The sequence below is a fragment of the Mus caroli genome, chromosome 1, assembly GCF_900094665.2.
Source record: "Mus caroli chromosome 1, CAROLI_EIJ_v1.1, whole genome shotgun sequence".
Taxonomy (NCBI): Eukaryota; Metazoa; Chordata; class Mammalia; order Rodentia; family Muridae; genus Mus; species Mus caroli.
This window is the reverse complement of record NC_034570.1, coordinates 67,882,195-67,897,377: the sequence shown is the minus strand read 5'-3', so window position 1 is coordinate 67,897,377 and position 15,183 is coordinate 67,882,195. Positions and strand designations below refer to the sequence as shown.

The window sequence follows — 15,183 nt, the reverse complement described above, 5'->3', positions numbered from 1 at the left end:
AGCGGGCGGTCCACGGGGCTCATCCCTGAGTCTTGCAAGAGCCTCCTTTACCTAATTTTGTCTTCCAGTCCAAACTCCAGACAGGGCCAAAGCTCAACCACCTCTGGTTGAGTCTTGCTCCTGCTCAGAGCCTCCTGTGGCCTCCAGTGTTCCCAATAGACTCTTGCTCCCTGACCTGACCCTCTGACAGTCTCCTCCCTTCCCACTGAAAACCCTGTGCTCCCCAGAGTGAAATGGTGGAAACCCCTTACATGTCCATCAACAGCAAAATATAAAAATAAGCCAAGTCATACCCAGACTGTGGGAAACTACACAGCCAGCAAAACAAATGATCAGAACCAGGAGATAACACGCACAGATTCCAAATATGCTGAAAGACAAGTTGCCAAGAAAACACCCTGACATTTATTGAAATGCCAATGCACGCAGAAACCACTCCAGCTCCCATTCAGGATGCAGACACGTGGTAAAGGATAAGATGTTGAAGATGCTCACCATCCTAGCCAGCGGTACCGCTCAGCCCTGGGGTGGTGGTGGGGCTGTGGACCTTCTGCCCATCTGCAATGCTCTATGTCTTGAGTTGAGGAGCAGAGCACAGACAGTAAGCAGCACCTCTCCACGGCCTCTGCATCAGCTCCTGCCTCCCAGTTCCTGCCTTGTTTGAGTTCCTGCTCTGACTTCCTTCAGTGATGAACAGTGCTGTGGAAGCGTAAGCCAAATAAACCTCCCCAAGGTACTTGATCACGGTGTTTCATCTCAGTCTCAGCAACAGAAACCCTAACTAAGACAAAACGGGAAGTGAAAACTGACTTCCAAAAGTTGTCCTTTGCTGGGCAGTGGTGGCGCACGCCTTTAATCCCAGCACTTGGGAGGCAGAGGCAGGTGGATTTCTGAGTTTGAGGCCAACCTGGTCTACAGAGTGAGTTCTAGGACAGCCAGGGCTACACAGAGAAACCCTGTCTCAAAAAAAAAAAACCAAAAAAACCCAAAAAACAAAAAAAGTTGTCCTTTGACCTCCACCAGAGTACTATAGCCTCTGTGGTGTTCGTGTGTGCACACATGTGCACGTGTGCGTTTATGTGCACGCAGGCTTTTGAGATGACTGCAGCTAAGTCATATGTCCTTGCTTCCATTTCTGGGATTCACACAGTGGAAGGAGAGAACTGACTCCTGCAAGCTGTCCTCTGAGCATATGTGTGCTTGGAACTCATGTGCCCCCTCCCCCACGGAAAAAGGGTTAAAAATAAAAAATAAAAACAGGTCTGGAAACATAGCTCAGTTGGTAGACTGCTTGGCTGACATTCACGAAGCCTTGAGTTCAAATCTCTGGCTTTCCAATCAGCCAAGTGTAGTTGTACATGGCTATAATACTAATGGAATCAGGAAGATCAGAAATTTGAGGGCAGCTTAGCTTAGGCTACTGAGACCCTGTCTCAAACCTTCTTCTCCTCTGGCCCCTCCCCCCCCCTTTTTTTTGCCCCTAGGCTTCTCTTTTTACTGAAGACCTAACTACCATTCAGACGTAGGCCACTCTTATCTCCTAGGAGGTGCCCACTGATGATGTCATCAGACAACTTCCCTCTGCTTCATCTGGGACACACAGCAACCCCAGCTCCCCAGACCCAGTGCCTATGGATTGCATGGTCCGGCAGGCTCCACTTGCCCCTTGTGTGGCTCCCTCTGACTCTGGTGTTTCCCTCCACCCCTAGGGACGCCTACACTGGCACGGCACAGCAAGTGGCATTCACGAAAGGCTGGCACAGTGCCTGGCAAGACTGGATCCCAGGCAAGGCCAGGGCTGGCAGCCCAGCAAACCTAATGGCGGTGGCTTGCCCAACTCAAGTCCTCTCCACCTTTGCACCCTCCTCTTGCCCTACTACCTCCACAGACCCGGACGAGCAGGGTGTTCTGCCAAGCAGGTCACCCAGATCCAATGGCATGGGTGGGGGCTGTGTCACGGGACATAAGATCCTAAAGTTGCTTGCCGTGTAGGCTGGCTGCATCCAGAGCCTCAGAGAGGGAGGCAAGGGAGAGAGGGGCAGGAGAGAGTGAGAAAATGGAAGGAACGCTGGATAGACAAGAGGTCCCCAGGGTCAGGGTTTTGGCTCCTCCCTGGAGCTCACCGCCTTGTCTTTAACAATTTCCAATACCAAGCTTTTCTTGCCTAAGCCTGAGAGCAAGCTCCGTGAGCCCAAGGCTCCTGTGGATCATCTGAGTCCCAGCAAGCATCACATCCTCGTCTAACAGGCAGGAAGCGGAGCCTGGAGGTGTGGGGGTGGGCGGAGCTCCGTCAGGTCACAGGCCGGGCGATAGTGGGTAGAGATATTTCCCTAGAACCCTGACCCACAACCCACTCAACCACTAAAATCCTCCCCAAGCCCCAAGTCAGGGGTTGGACTGGATGAGTGGCCTGAGCGATGACAGGATACCCCAATTCCTCTGCGGGCCTTTTTGGAGGAAAACAATAGGTCAGAGTGATTACACAGAGCTGGGTCTGTGGCCCAGGATCTGGCCTCGGGGACCTTGGGATCTGGTGACTGCTCTATGTCTTCTTCAGGACATTGGCAAATGTTTTGCACTCAACTGTAGAGAGCCCTGGGTTGTCAGGATGGACATCTGGTATAAGGATTTTTGAAATTAATGATTCTAGAAGTGGAGTGTGGGCAGGCCAGTGATTCCACGGATGCCTTAGGAGCCAGAGGGAGAGGAGAATGTAGGGGCAGTGAGTGGAGGGGACACTGTGAAGAGTCACTGCAGAAGCTGTGTCCCACAGCCAACATGACTGGGATGCAGGCTCTATGGAAAGGCCTTAGGAAGGAATCCAGGCCCGATGCATGAAAGGCAAGCAGCCTGTCACTGAGCTGCACCCAGCCCAGGGCCCCTGGTTTCTTCAGTCATTACCAGATACGCAGCCTCTGGTCTTTTAATGCTCAGTGCACAAAGGAGGAACTTACGCCGCAGCCTGTTCCCTGTTTTGTTCAATTCTTCTTCTACAAACCCATGTGATTAATAGGGTGACAGCCATGCTCTGCATGGGCTCCCCAGGCACGGCCCAGCAAGCTGGGATCTAGGACAAGCACAGCACTCACAGCAGTATATCAGAACAAGCTACTAGGGTTGGTTGTTCATTAAGATTTTGACATCTGGGGCTGGTGAGATGGCTCAGTGGGTAAGAGCACCCGACTGCTCTTCCAAAGGTCCAGAGTTCAAATCCCAGCAACCACATGGTGGCTCACAATCATCTGTAACGAGATCTGGCGCCCTCTTCTGGAGTGTCTGAAGACAGCTACAGTGTACTTACATATAAATAAATAAATAAATAAATAAATAAATAAATAAATAAAGATTTTGACATCTTGGGCCAGATGTGGCAGCCTTCAATGTCAGCACTCGGGAGGCAGAGGTGGGTGGATCTCTGTGAGTTTCCAGGCTGGCCAGAGATACAGAGTGAGAACCTGTCTCAAAACAACAATAACACCAACACCCAAGACAAAACAACAACAGGAGAAAGATTCAGACCTCTTCTATCCCCTCCTACAATCTGAAGTGCTAGAGTTAGAATCTAGGAACTGGTACAAGCCTGGGCACGCATTCTCCTGCTAAGCTCAATCTTTTCCCCAGTCTTGAAATCTGGCTCAGCATTTCTACAGCCTGGAACAGCACTTCTACCCACTATAACCACATCAGAGAGAAAAATCAAGTTTCCTAATTGGCCCCCTGGGACCCAAGTGGGAGAAAGTACGGGGTATGTGTGTGTGTGTGTGTTGCAGAGCTACACCCCTCCCCCAGCCCTCCCCTCCCTGGGGTTAGGGCTGGGAACAGTACCAGGTCCCTAGTTTGGGCTCACAGTGCACCCCTCCCTTGCCTTGCTGAGCCAGAGCATGGCTTCTCTGTTATCTGAGGCCAGCCTGGAAGCCATGAGGACAGCTGACAGTAAGATGACATGCCCTCCCCCAGCCAGTCTTCTGATGAACAGAGAAAACACACAATGCTGGCTCTTCTCCCATCCTCCTCTCCAGGGCAGCCCTGAAGGAAGCTGGAGGCTGTCAAGTGTCTGACCTTGTCTGGGCCGGGGTCCTATCTCAGGCCAGTATGGACAGGAGGGTGCAAGATGAAGGGGATCCCGTAGCCCCAGAACATACAGCACGGCAGCCAGGGTCACCTCCCTTACCCCCTTCCCAGCTTAGGTCCTCCCTATATGTGGGTTCCCTGAGTACAGTGAGACCCAAGACACTACTGTACCCAAGGGGCAGGCTCAAGGTAGTGAGACAGGCCCAGGGTAGTGAGGCTGGTGGTCATGCGTATTTCTGGCCAAGACTCAGCTTGTCCAGGCTTGCATATGACCAGGGATGGGACACACCTAATAACAAACTTGTAATGCCTGAGGGCTGAAGGTCTAGACCTGGAGGGCCAGCAGGTCACAGGGTTCTGTTGAGTAGGACTGGCTTAAGACCATAGGAGCAGTCACACCCTGTTGTGTGCTTTTGGGGGGGGGGGGCACACGACAAAAACAAAACAAAACAAAAAAACAAAAAAACAAGCTAATGAGGCAGCTGAAGAGGCTCTTGGGTAAGGCTTTCCTGTAGCCTCCAGTATATCTGGAGGTCTCTTCCACATGCCCAGGAGAGGCCAGGGCATGCAAGCTCCCGTCTGGGTTTTCTCAGCCTTCCCATCTCTGTAGTCCTCTGCAGACGACAGGACAGACAGCGATCTTTTATAGAAGGAGACAATATGACCCCCAGGAGTGCTCAAGCAAGGTGAGAAACACATTAGAATCACAGCCCCTCAGGTGAGCCTCTGCCAGGAGGCCTGAGCCCCGGGCCACCCTTGGCCAACGCCCTGGGATTCACTTCTACTGGGTTTCTCCCTTGTCAGTCATTTTCAGCACAGGCCCTCTGACAGAACCCTGGCAAAACCTGTGGGAGTCCAGCTGGGGTGCCAGACCTGTGGCAGCCTGAGCCCAGGACAGGAGAACACACTGAAAGCTCTAAGGAGGATAACAGGGCTAGGCCCAAGGGAGGCAAAGGGGAGTTTATGCTAAGGAGGCTAAGCCAGCTTCAGGAGAACATGGCACTTGGGCCAAGGCTATCTTCCCATTCTTCTCTCCCTCCCTCCATTCAAAAACATATGATAAGGGCTGACTACGTGCCAAGCACTGCTCTGGAAGCTGAGATACAGTAGTAACTATGTTTTATTCTTTGTGTGGCCATATTCAGGTAGGAGGAGAAAACTGGTAAACAGACAAGGCCATTCAACATCACTGTCGTGTATTATTGAGGATAAAGCTGGGCAGCAGGGACTGGAACAGCAGGGATGGGGACCCTGCTGTGCACAGGTGGGGTGGTCACAACATTGGGAGGAAGGACTGCTGGCAGCCCTTGGAAACCAGAAAACCAGCTCCTGTGGCTGAGGAATGGGCAGGGCAGAGTCAACTCTGCCTCTTCCAGGAGACACTGCCCATAAGAGGGGTCTGAACAGAGAAGTGACAAGTTTCTGGGGTTTTGTTTTGTTTATTTGGTTGGTTGGTTGGTTTTTCCAAGTCAGGGTTTCTCTGTGTAGTCCTGGCTGTCCTGGAACTCACTCTGTAGACCAGGCTGGCCTCGAACTCAGAAATCCACCTGCCTCTGCCTCCCAAATGCTAGGATTAAAGGTGTGCGCCACCACTGCCTGGCTGTTCCTGGGTTTTTTATATATCATTTTAATTTACTACATGTATGGTGTGTGTGCCTGCTTCTGTGTGGCGCTTAGAGGACTTGTAGGAATCATGAACTCCAGGCACCAGACTTGAAACCTTGGGCATCTCTGTGGGTCCTGTTTCTGACTTAAATCAGCAATTCCAATTGAGGATGCTTAGGGCTACTGCCAGCTATGTCGCTGACAGCCCAGCTCACAACACCCAGCCTTCATCAAAGCCACAAACAAGAGGATTCTTCCTCAAGGACCCTCATGCCAGGGCTTTGCCACCCTGCACAATGGGGCAGTGGACCCTGTTGGCCCAGACAAGAGGTTTCCTCTTTCAGAAATGGTAAAACTAAGGCTCACCTAGGGGACCTGTTCACATCAATTTTATCAGATGGCTGGAGCAAGGGTCAAGAAATATCTCCTGAGATGGCACAATAGTTAAGGGCACTGGCTGCTTTTCGAGAGGTCCTGGGTTCAATTCCCAGTACTAACATAGCAGCTCAAAGCTGTCTATAATTCCAGTTCCAGGGGATCTGATACCCTAGTACAGGCAGGCAAACAACAATGCACATAAAATAAAACAATTTATAAAAAAAAGTGTTTTCTGCATGTGTGTGCGCGTGCGCACACACACACACACACACACACACACACACAGAGAGTTATGCAAGGAGGCCAGAATAAAGTGTCATATCCCTGCTGTGGGAGTTCAGACAGAGCTATCACCTCATTCTGAAGGTCAGCAGTAGAGAACACTGGCCAGATCCTGTTCCCTGGGCTCACACAGTCCTGACCCTGGGCAGGTAGGAGCTATGGAATGAGAGAGAGACGGCGGCATTTCCCAACCGTGGCTGGATAAACTTAGAAGACAGTTGTGAGAGAAGAGAACTTAAGGAGGACATGCATCTCCCTCCTGTACATCACAGGCTATACACAAACAATTGCTCTCCTTCCTGGATCACTTACATGTGGGTTCATGAAACCTTCACAGGAGCCCCGAAAGCAGACACTAACACCATTCCCCATTCTGCAAGTGCCAGTGAGCCAGGCTCAGAAAGAATATCTGCCCAGGACACCACATGGTCAATATGCAGCCGAGCCAGAATTCCAAAGGTGACCTGTCCAGCCTAAATGCTTAGCTGCTCTCTGCTCTGGTTCTCAGAGTCCCCAGAGCAAGTGCCTAAAGTCAGCCCATGTCTGCTGGATCTAACCTCAGCCTAGCCTAGTTATTTTCATCCCCAAATAATAGTGGCTATTGAGGGAAGCCAATATTTTGTGGAATTATCATGACTAGTGACCACACGAACAGGTCCTCTCTGTGGGTAGATTGCTGAGGAGTTCCACTATGCTTTCCAGCCCCAACAAAATGATCCATCTGTGGTCCTCCTGGCCACACCTTCAGCTTAAGGAGTGGGGATGGGCTCCTGTATCCATCCTTCCTGCAGGCCTGGAGGCACCTCACAATACCACCTACACTTTTGCCACGTTTCCTGCCGGTATCCCTGCCCCACTCTGAAGGTTAGCAATGTCTCCCCTCAAGGGACTGGACTAATTGTTTCCCAGACCACAGACCAGCAGGAGCTGGAAATCCTATTCCAGGCACACCCTCCTGCTCTGCAAGTTTGGAAAGTCGATTCTAAGACAATCTGGAAATCTAGACAAGGAAAGCCTCATGGAACAACTGAATTCTGAAAAAAAAAAATTCTTTTAGATTTATTTTTTGTTTACAGGTGTTTTGCCTGCATGTGTATCTGTGCGGCATGTTTGTGTCTGGTGCCCTCAACAGAGGTCAGAGGTGGATGTTAGAGCCCCTGGAACTCTAGTTATGAATAGTTATGAGCTACCGTGTGGGTTCTGGGACCTGAGCTGGAGCTCGCTGCAAGAGCAGCCAGTCCTTAATCAGCTGAGCCATCTCTCCAGCTCAGAACACTGAGTTCTAAGCCTGGGTGGTAGTATGTACCTAATTGAGCATGGGGCTAAGGCAGGATGGCTGCAAAGTTTGAGGCCAGCCTGGGAAACAGAAAGATCCTATCTCAACCCCAAATATCCCCCTTCTCCCCCAAAAAGAATTATGAAGAAGCTCCCTCAAGAAATCAAACGTAAGGGATGGGAAAAACTCCCAAATCTCAAGTCTAGGAATACCCAGACTCGTGTGGTTTTGATAATGCGATTATTGGCATTCTGATCTTAGGAATTCTGGTTCTAGTTCCTTACGGAAACTCCCGTTTTCCACTTCCTCTGACATTTGTGTGACTTCAAGCTTACCAATTTTGGATGCTAAAAGTAGATTTAAAATCTCTTCTCTAAATAGAGTTACATAATTCCCAGAAATTTCGTGATAAAAACTAAAAAACAAAACAAAACAAAACAAAAAAACCCCAAAGAACAAAAAACCCAAATCAAAGCAAATGGGCACACAGGTACATGCACACACATATGTATACACATACATACACACAGGCACACACACATGCATATGCACACGCATATACACATGCACATGCATATATACATATACATGCATACACAATGCATACACATGCAAACACCATACATACAATACACATGCATACATACACGCATACACACAAAGCCCATAAATCTAGTGACTATGGGTGTGTAGATGAGTGGTAGAGCACATATCATCATGTGGCTCTAGGTTAGTCTCCAGCACCAACCAGCCAACCAAATTACAAAGAAACCAAACAAAATAAAACCTCACGCCTGGTTCCAAAATCCAGGTAAAGAGTACAGTGACAGTCACAAACCTTGGTTAGGTATGGTGGTGCACACCTGTAATGACAGCACCTAGAAGACTGGAGGACCACAAGTTCAAGACCAGCTTGGGATACATTGTGAGACTGTCTTACCAAGCCAGCCAGCTAAACAAAAACTCTGCCACCTCATCATGACTTTAATGCTAAAAAAAAAAAAAAACCCAAAAAACAAAACCCACAAAGTAATGGCGATTTGGTCAGAGCATTATCTAGAATGTTTTTCAGCCCACTAGGCTTTTATATTTCTACTTTAGAGACCATAAAATGGAGCTCCAGGCCTGAAGTTTTGGGGAGCAGGGGGGGTTGGCCTGGGGAGGGAGGAAGGGTGAATTGCACAGTGTCTTCTCTGAAACTAAGGAAATTCCCTGTCTTAGGTCTTCCCAGGAATCCGGACACAGACCAAGATTCCCGTCTTTACATTGATTTCCCTAAACTATGGTCTGAGGTCCTGCCCAAGAGCCCCTCAGAAGCTTGTCTTCCGGTTTCTTCCCTGCTTCTGAATGCAGAAGAACAGTGATGACTATCACTCTTGCTAGGGGCAGAGAGGAGGAGAGTTGGCTAGGGGAAAGTCACGGGAGGTCCGGGAGGTCCGCGGCTGGCTGTTGGGTCAAATTTCACAGCCGAGGGCTTTGGGTGCCAGCAGTGGAAGGTAAAAGGGACAGAGCTAGATTGACCTAAAGAGTTGAACTATGAGGAGGACAGAATGACCCACCCAGAGGTGTGGAGTGTTGGATGATGCGCAGAAGGACAGGAGCATACAGAGTAAAGTTAGACATCTAGGGCATGCTTTTACTCTTGCACCTGAGATAGGGAGCCCGATTTGCTGACCTCTGCCCTGCGGCCGCGTGAGCTCTTCCCTGCACCAGTTCCCGCACTCCCTGGGCTCCAGCATCTTACTTAGCCCTCATCTCCCTGAGTCCTCTGGCTCCCAGCCCTACCAATTCGGATCTGTGCCCCTAATCCTCTTTTCCTACCCATCCCATCCAATTCTTCGGTCCTTCAACTCTTTGCTTTTTAAACTCAGCCTGTTTCTCCATCCTTCTGGCCGGTGGTTTAGAAACCCCTAAATCCAAGACATCCGGCACCCCCCCGCCCCGCCCGGTATCCTTTCTGCGTCCATTCTCCTAGTGTGCCCACCTTCCCTAGCCTGCACAGATCGGAGCCTGAGCACTAACCCGATTCGGAAGAGCAGCCGCTGGCTGCGCGTCATGAGGAGGCCGCGGAAACCCCGCCGTTCTTGGCAGCCGCGGGGACTCAGGAGCAGCACGAAGGCGAAGAATAGCAGCCAGCAGCCGGAGACCCACAACCAAGGCGCGGGCCAACCCTGCCAAGCCATGCTGGGGGCCGGGACCGGGGGCGGGGCTTGGTGTTGCTAGGCGACGGCCCCGCCCCGGCCCCTTGTGCGGAGAGGCGGGGCTCCCAGCACCTGCGCGCTAGGGGGTGCGATGGCACTTGGCTCCGCCCACTACACCGCGTTCAGACCCGGCCCCTCGCCAGCTGTGGCCTGGCACCCGCTGCGAATCCCTAGTCTAAGGACGGACTGGCTCCTCCCCCTACTAGTGGATCTGGAGGCGGAGCTCTAGCCAGTTTAACTGCGCGCTAATCAGGGTCGGTATAGGGAGAGTCTTGTGAGAGGACAGAAGCCAAGCCCTCCTTCTTCCTGTGCAGGGGAGAGGCCTTGGAGTGGTCCTCCTGAAGAGAAACCTGACTCCTAAACTTTATTAGCTAGAAGGCATCCGGGAGTTCGTTGGATCTTCTACTGTTCATTTATTCATTCACTAAATTGAAGGCATTGTGCCAGGTTTTCAGGTGGTCAAAAGACCACAGAGCCCAGAGGTAGCTTAGAGGATCAACACTTGCTACCAAACCTGCTGCCCTGTGTGAATCCTTGGACTTGCTTGGTGGAAGGAGAAAATCACTCCCACAAGTTGTGGAGGGCTATGGTGCCTGAGACCACACAAATACACTGTATCCAGGCGGGGCAGTAGTTTAATGGTGTAGCATGTGCCAGACCCTGGACTCAATCCCTAACAGGGAAGAGGGGCGCATTCCTGGAGCCTACACTATAGAATACAGTAAGGAGATTAAGTGGGCAAACAAATAAAATTGCATGTATACGCATGTGCATATGTTATGTGCTCACAAACATAGATGCGATGAAAAACAGTGGTACATATAGGGAAGGGAATAGAGGAATCAATATGGAACACATTGGATCAATTTAGATGGGGAGGGCATGTGATATTTCACCCTGAAAAGAGGCGACAGTCCATGGAGACTTTATCAAGGTTATGCAGCCATGCGTGGGAGAGCCAGGTCCAGCACCTAGACATCCTCAGTTCCATGCCCAGTCTGGTTTCCACATCCGTGGCTCCTTGACCTATTACTACTGCCTTCCTAATGAGTTCTAGAAGCTGTTCTGGCCAATGGAGTGGAGATGGGTGTGAGAGCAAGTGTGGAGCAATGTCCAAATTGGAGTGGAGAGATGGGTGTGAGAGCAAGTGTGGAGCAATGTCCAAATTGTCCAAAGGAGCCAGGGCTGGGCTGTGTGCAGTCTGCCTTGCCTAGCCCTCTGCAGGGAGGGAAGGAAACTCTGCAAAGTCAGGCTCGCCGTCACTCCCACTGGGAGGCAGCGGAGGGAAGCAGGTGAGGAAATGCTCTCGCTTCCCGCCCTGCTTGTTGTGCTCAGCCTGAGAGCCCTAGATAATCAGACCCCACATCTGTGGTCTCAGAGTTGGTCACAGCACACTGTGCAGCTGAAGGTTCCTATGTATAATTTTCTACTTCATTCTCCCTCCCTCACACCCCAGCAAAAAGCCAAGGGGTGGATTAAAGTCTCCCTAAACTGCACTAAAGTCCACCCAATTCTTGCTTTAACCTGAGAGCTCCAGGCACTCAGGTTCTGTTGGAACATCTGAGGGACAACCTGCACTTGCCTTGTCTCTTCCCTAAAATTTTACTTCTCTGTGCCCAGGCACAGGAAAGGGTGAAGCTGCCAAGGCCTGGGGGGGGGGGGGGTGAGAGGAAGACCAAAAAGCAAAAACACAGAAGACATGACCAGTACAGGAGAGTTTGTGTCTCTGTCTCTGTACATGCAAGATTGAAGGATTGTGGGTCATTGTGAACATAGCCTGCTGCAGGGAGGGATCTGTAAAGCAGTATTATATGGAGAAATTAGGGTACAGTCCCTGTAATCTGAAACAGGAAATGCAGGCTCAGGCATGACCCTGCAGAAGACACAACTTAATCTTTAACCTCAGCCCCAGCCCCACCATGAGCAGGTGCTTGCACACACAGGCACACACACACACATACACACACACATACCACTCATTTATAGATAATAAACTCAAGACACTGTTTATGAACTCCTTGGAGTCACAGCGGGGCTGGGGATAGAGAGTGAAGGGCAGTGTCTGTGCAAACTCATGCAGGCTCAGGGAGCCAGCCTCTGCTGCTCTGGTGTGTTCTGGAGGGTACTCCATGACTGCTCCTCATCTGCCGTAGCTCTCCCTTGTCCACGAGAATCTGCTGTTCTAGCAAGCTAGATGCTATTCACCCTCTTCCTGCATTCTGCCCTGTGACACCTAACGACTCACAATTTCTAGAACTGACCATATTGTTTTGTACTCCCGTGCCTTTGTATACACTGTGTTCTGTCTGGAGTGCTGCTCACTCTTTGTTCCATAGATTCAGATCTCATGTGCTCTCCTGTGCAAGCACGCACTTGTGCATTCCATGCCCTTTGGTAGGATATTCATGCCATGCCTTCCCACTTGCTCACTGCATCAGCATGTGATCTCAGGCTTCACTAGCCTTCTTCAGAGTGGAGACTATAATTTAATATATTCATCTTCAGCTTGCCAGTGTCTGGCATGGTGCCACCTGCATATTAAATACTTACTAAATGTTCTTTGAAATGTCAAAGTCCCATCCACAGCCCACAGGGCCTCTGCTTGATAGCTGAGCCTATGTTTCCAACCTCCTCAAATGACGACATTCATCTGCTTATCACTTTGGGTTGGTCGCTTGGTCCCTCAAAAGTACCAAGGTTGTTACCACTTTGGGCGCTATGAAGTTCATCTCTGTGTCAACTCGATAAGATGTAGAATCACCTGAGAGGTGGGCCTCTTTGCCTGTGAGGGATTGTTTTCATTAGGCTAACTGAGGTGAGATCATCTCACCTCTCTGGGCTACATGAGGGCAGCACCATTCCCTGGGCTGCAATTGATCTGTATTTAAAGGTATTTGATGATCCCCGTTTCCTAACTATGAATGAGATATGACCAGCTGCTTGCAGGCTTCTGCTATCTTAACTTCCTTGCTGTGATGCAATGTAGTCTTCAACTGTGAGTTAAAGTGACACCCCTCCACTGTTTGGGTCCCAGGTAGCGACAAGAAGATCTCTTTGAGTCTGAGGCCAGCTTGGTCTGCATAGTGAGTTCTGGGCCAGCAAGGGCTACGTAGTTGAGACCTTGTCTCAAAACCAAAACAAAATCCATTTTCTCCCTTGAGTTACTTTTCTTGGGGCATTTTATCACAGTAACGGGAAAAGAAACCGACACATGCTCCTTCCACTTGGAAGATGAAAAACAATCTACACCTTGAGCAGGGGAATTGCTACACTCTGTTTACCTGGGGAGGGAGGGGGTTCTATGGCATCCACAAGTACAGGCTTCAGGGCCTGTAATACCTAGGGCAAGCCCACAACAAAGAATTGTTGCCCCAAGTGACTGTGATAACATAGAGAGAGGCTGAGAAGGGAGCATCTGCAAATGTAAACTCCTTAAGGTGTAAGGGACAGAGAAAAATAGCTGGTCCTCCCAGAGGCCCCTGCTGGTCCCTCAACATTCTATTATACTACTTACACTACTGTAGTGGTTCTAATGAGAATGGTCCCCATAGGTCAAGTGTTTGAATAGATGGCCCATGGGTGGTACTGTTTGGGAAGGATTAGTAGGTGTGGCCTTGTTGGAGGAGGTGTGTCACTGTGGGTGGGCTCTGAAAATTCAAAAGCTCACATCGCCCCCAGTTAGTTCTCTCCCTCCTTCTCTGCCTTGTGGTTGTTATTTGAGTGCGTAAGCTCTCAGCTGTTGCTCCAGTCCCATGCCTGCTGCCAGCTGCCATCTCCTATGGGCATGGACTAACCTTCTGAAGGTATGGTTCTGTAAGCTGCCTTAGTCATGGTGTCTCTTCACAGCAACAGGAGAGAAACCAAGACAGGCGAAGGGAGCAGAAGAGTTCAGACTTCACTTTTTACAACTGGACACTGTCTGTGGTTCTCCCCTGTCAGTCCCTCCCACTGGGATGTAAGCCCCACAGAGTCAGTGGGATGTACAATGCCTGGACCCGAGACAGTGTTAAGTGTTTGATGAATTAATGAGGGGATGACAGAAGGAAAGAAAGGCTGAATGGAAATGTTATTGCCATCCCTGCAGAACAGCTGTATGGAAGGCAACGCAGATAGGAGGGCAGAACAGTCCACATCTGGAAGGCTGCAGGAGAGCTAGCTGTCTCTGAACACTCACACACTCGAGGTCTTTGGCCACACAATCCTTCCTCCCTGGAGCAGTTCAGAAGCACTGCCAAGGCTAAAGTTTGTCTCTGTAACTCTCCAAGGAGAGGCCCATTCATAATTTGAAGCACAATCCTGTGTGATGGTGCCTGCCTGTGAGCTCAGCAATGGGAAAGCTGATGCAAGATTCATGAGTTCAAGGCTAGCCTGGGCTACATAGTGAGATGCTGTCTCAAAAGCAAACAAATGCATGCCCCAAACAGCAACAACAAATGGGCAACTAAGCACTAGTAATTCCAGCACTAGTAAGTCCAGCAGGAGGATTGCTGTGAGTTCAAGGCTAGCCAAGTCTACACAGCAAAATCCTGTTTCGACGAACAAACACACAAACAAACAAACAAACACACAATCAAACAAACCACAAAACAGGGATGGAGAGATAGCTCAATGGTTAGAGCACTGGTTGCTCTTCCAGAGAACCAGAGTTGGATTCCCAGCACCCATGTAGCAGCTCACAACTGTTTGTAACTTCAGTCCCAGAGAACCCAATACTGTCTTCTAGCCTCTGCAGATACTAGGTCTGAAAGTGGTGCATAGACATAGATGCAGATAGAAAAGCTTGCACACATAAAACCAAAACCCAAAAACAAGACATAGAGAGAGAGAGAGAGAGAGAGCAGGTTCCAGGTTCCAGGTTCCAGGTTCCAGGGGTAAAGGTAGATGTTCTCATGCCTGCTCCTTATTCCAGCTGCCAGCCAAAGCTGTGTCCCTTGGAAGGACAGCCTGTCTTCACCTTTACATTAGGGCAAGCTAGATGCCTGGTGCTTAGCTGACTTACAGGATATCATCGGTGGTGATGGTAGCAATGATGACGTCAAGAACACCATGGAGGAGCTTTAATAGATGGAGCTGTTTCAGTGTTAAAGAAGAGATTTCACCTGGCATGGTGGAGTACCCCTTTAATCCCAGCACTCGTAGAAGCAGGTAGCCTGGTCTACAGAGTAAGTACCTGGGCAGCCAGGGCTACACAGAAAAATCCTGTTTCAAAACAGAACAGAATGGAGCAAAACAAAACAAACAAACAAACAAACAAAAAGAATAGGGACGTCTCGGGGCTGGTGAGATGGCTCAGTGGGTAAGAGCACCCGACTGCTCTTCCGAAGGTCCAGAGTTCAAATCCCAGCAACCACATGGTGGCTCACAACCATC

At 50.0% G+C, this 15,183-nt stretch overlaps 1 protein-coding gene across 2 annotated transcripts in view; it reads right to left on the bottom strand.

The window, feature by feature from the left end:
* Pnkd (PNKD metallo-beta-lactamase domain containing) overlaps window positions 1–15,183 on the bottom strand; it is a 72,755-nt gene that overhangs the window by 12,325 nt on the left and 45,247 nt on the right. Inside the window, exon 1 of one of the 2 annotated variants that reach the window (XM_021158245.2) lies at window positions 9,635–9,811. The exons of the other annotated variant lie outside the window; for it this stretch is intronic. Within the exon in view, the coding sequence (XP_021013904.1) occupies window positions 9,635–9,795 (161 nt within the window). The 5' untranslated portion in view covers window positions 9,796–9,811. Of the gene's footprint in view, window positions 1–9,634; window positions 9,812–15,183 lie in introns of those variants that run through there. 2 annotated transcript variants of the gene reach the window in all.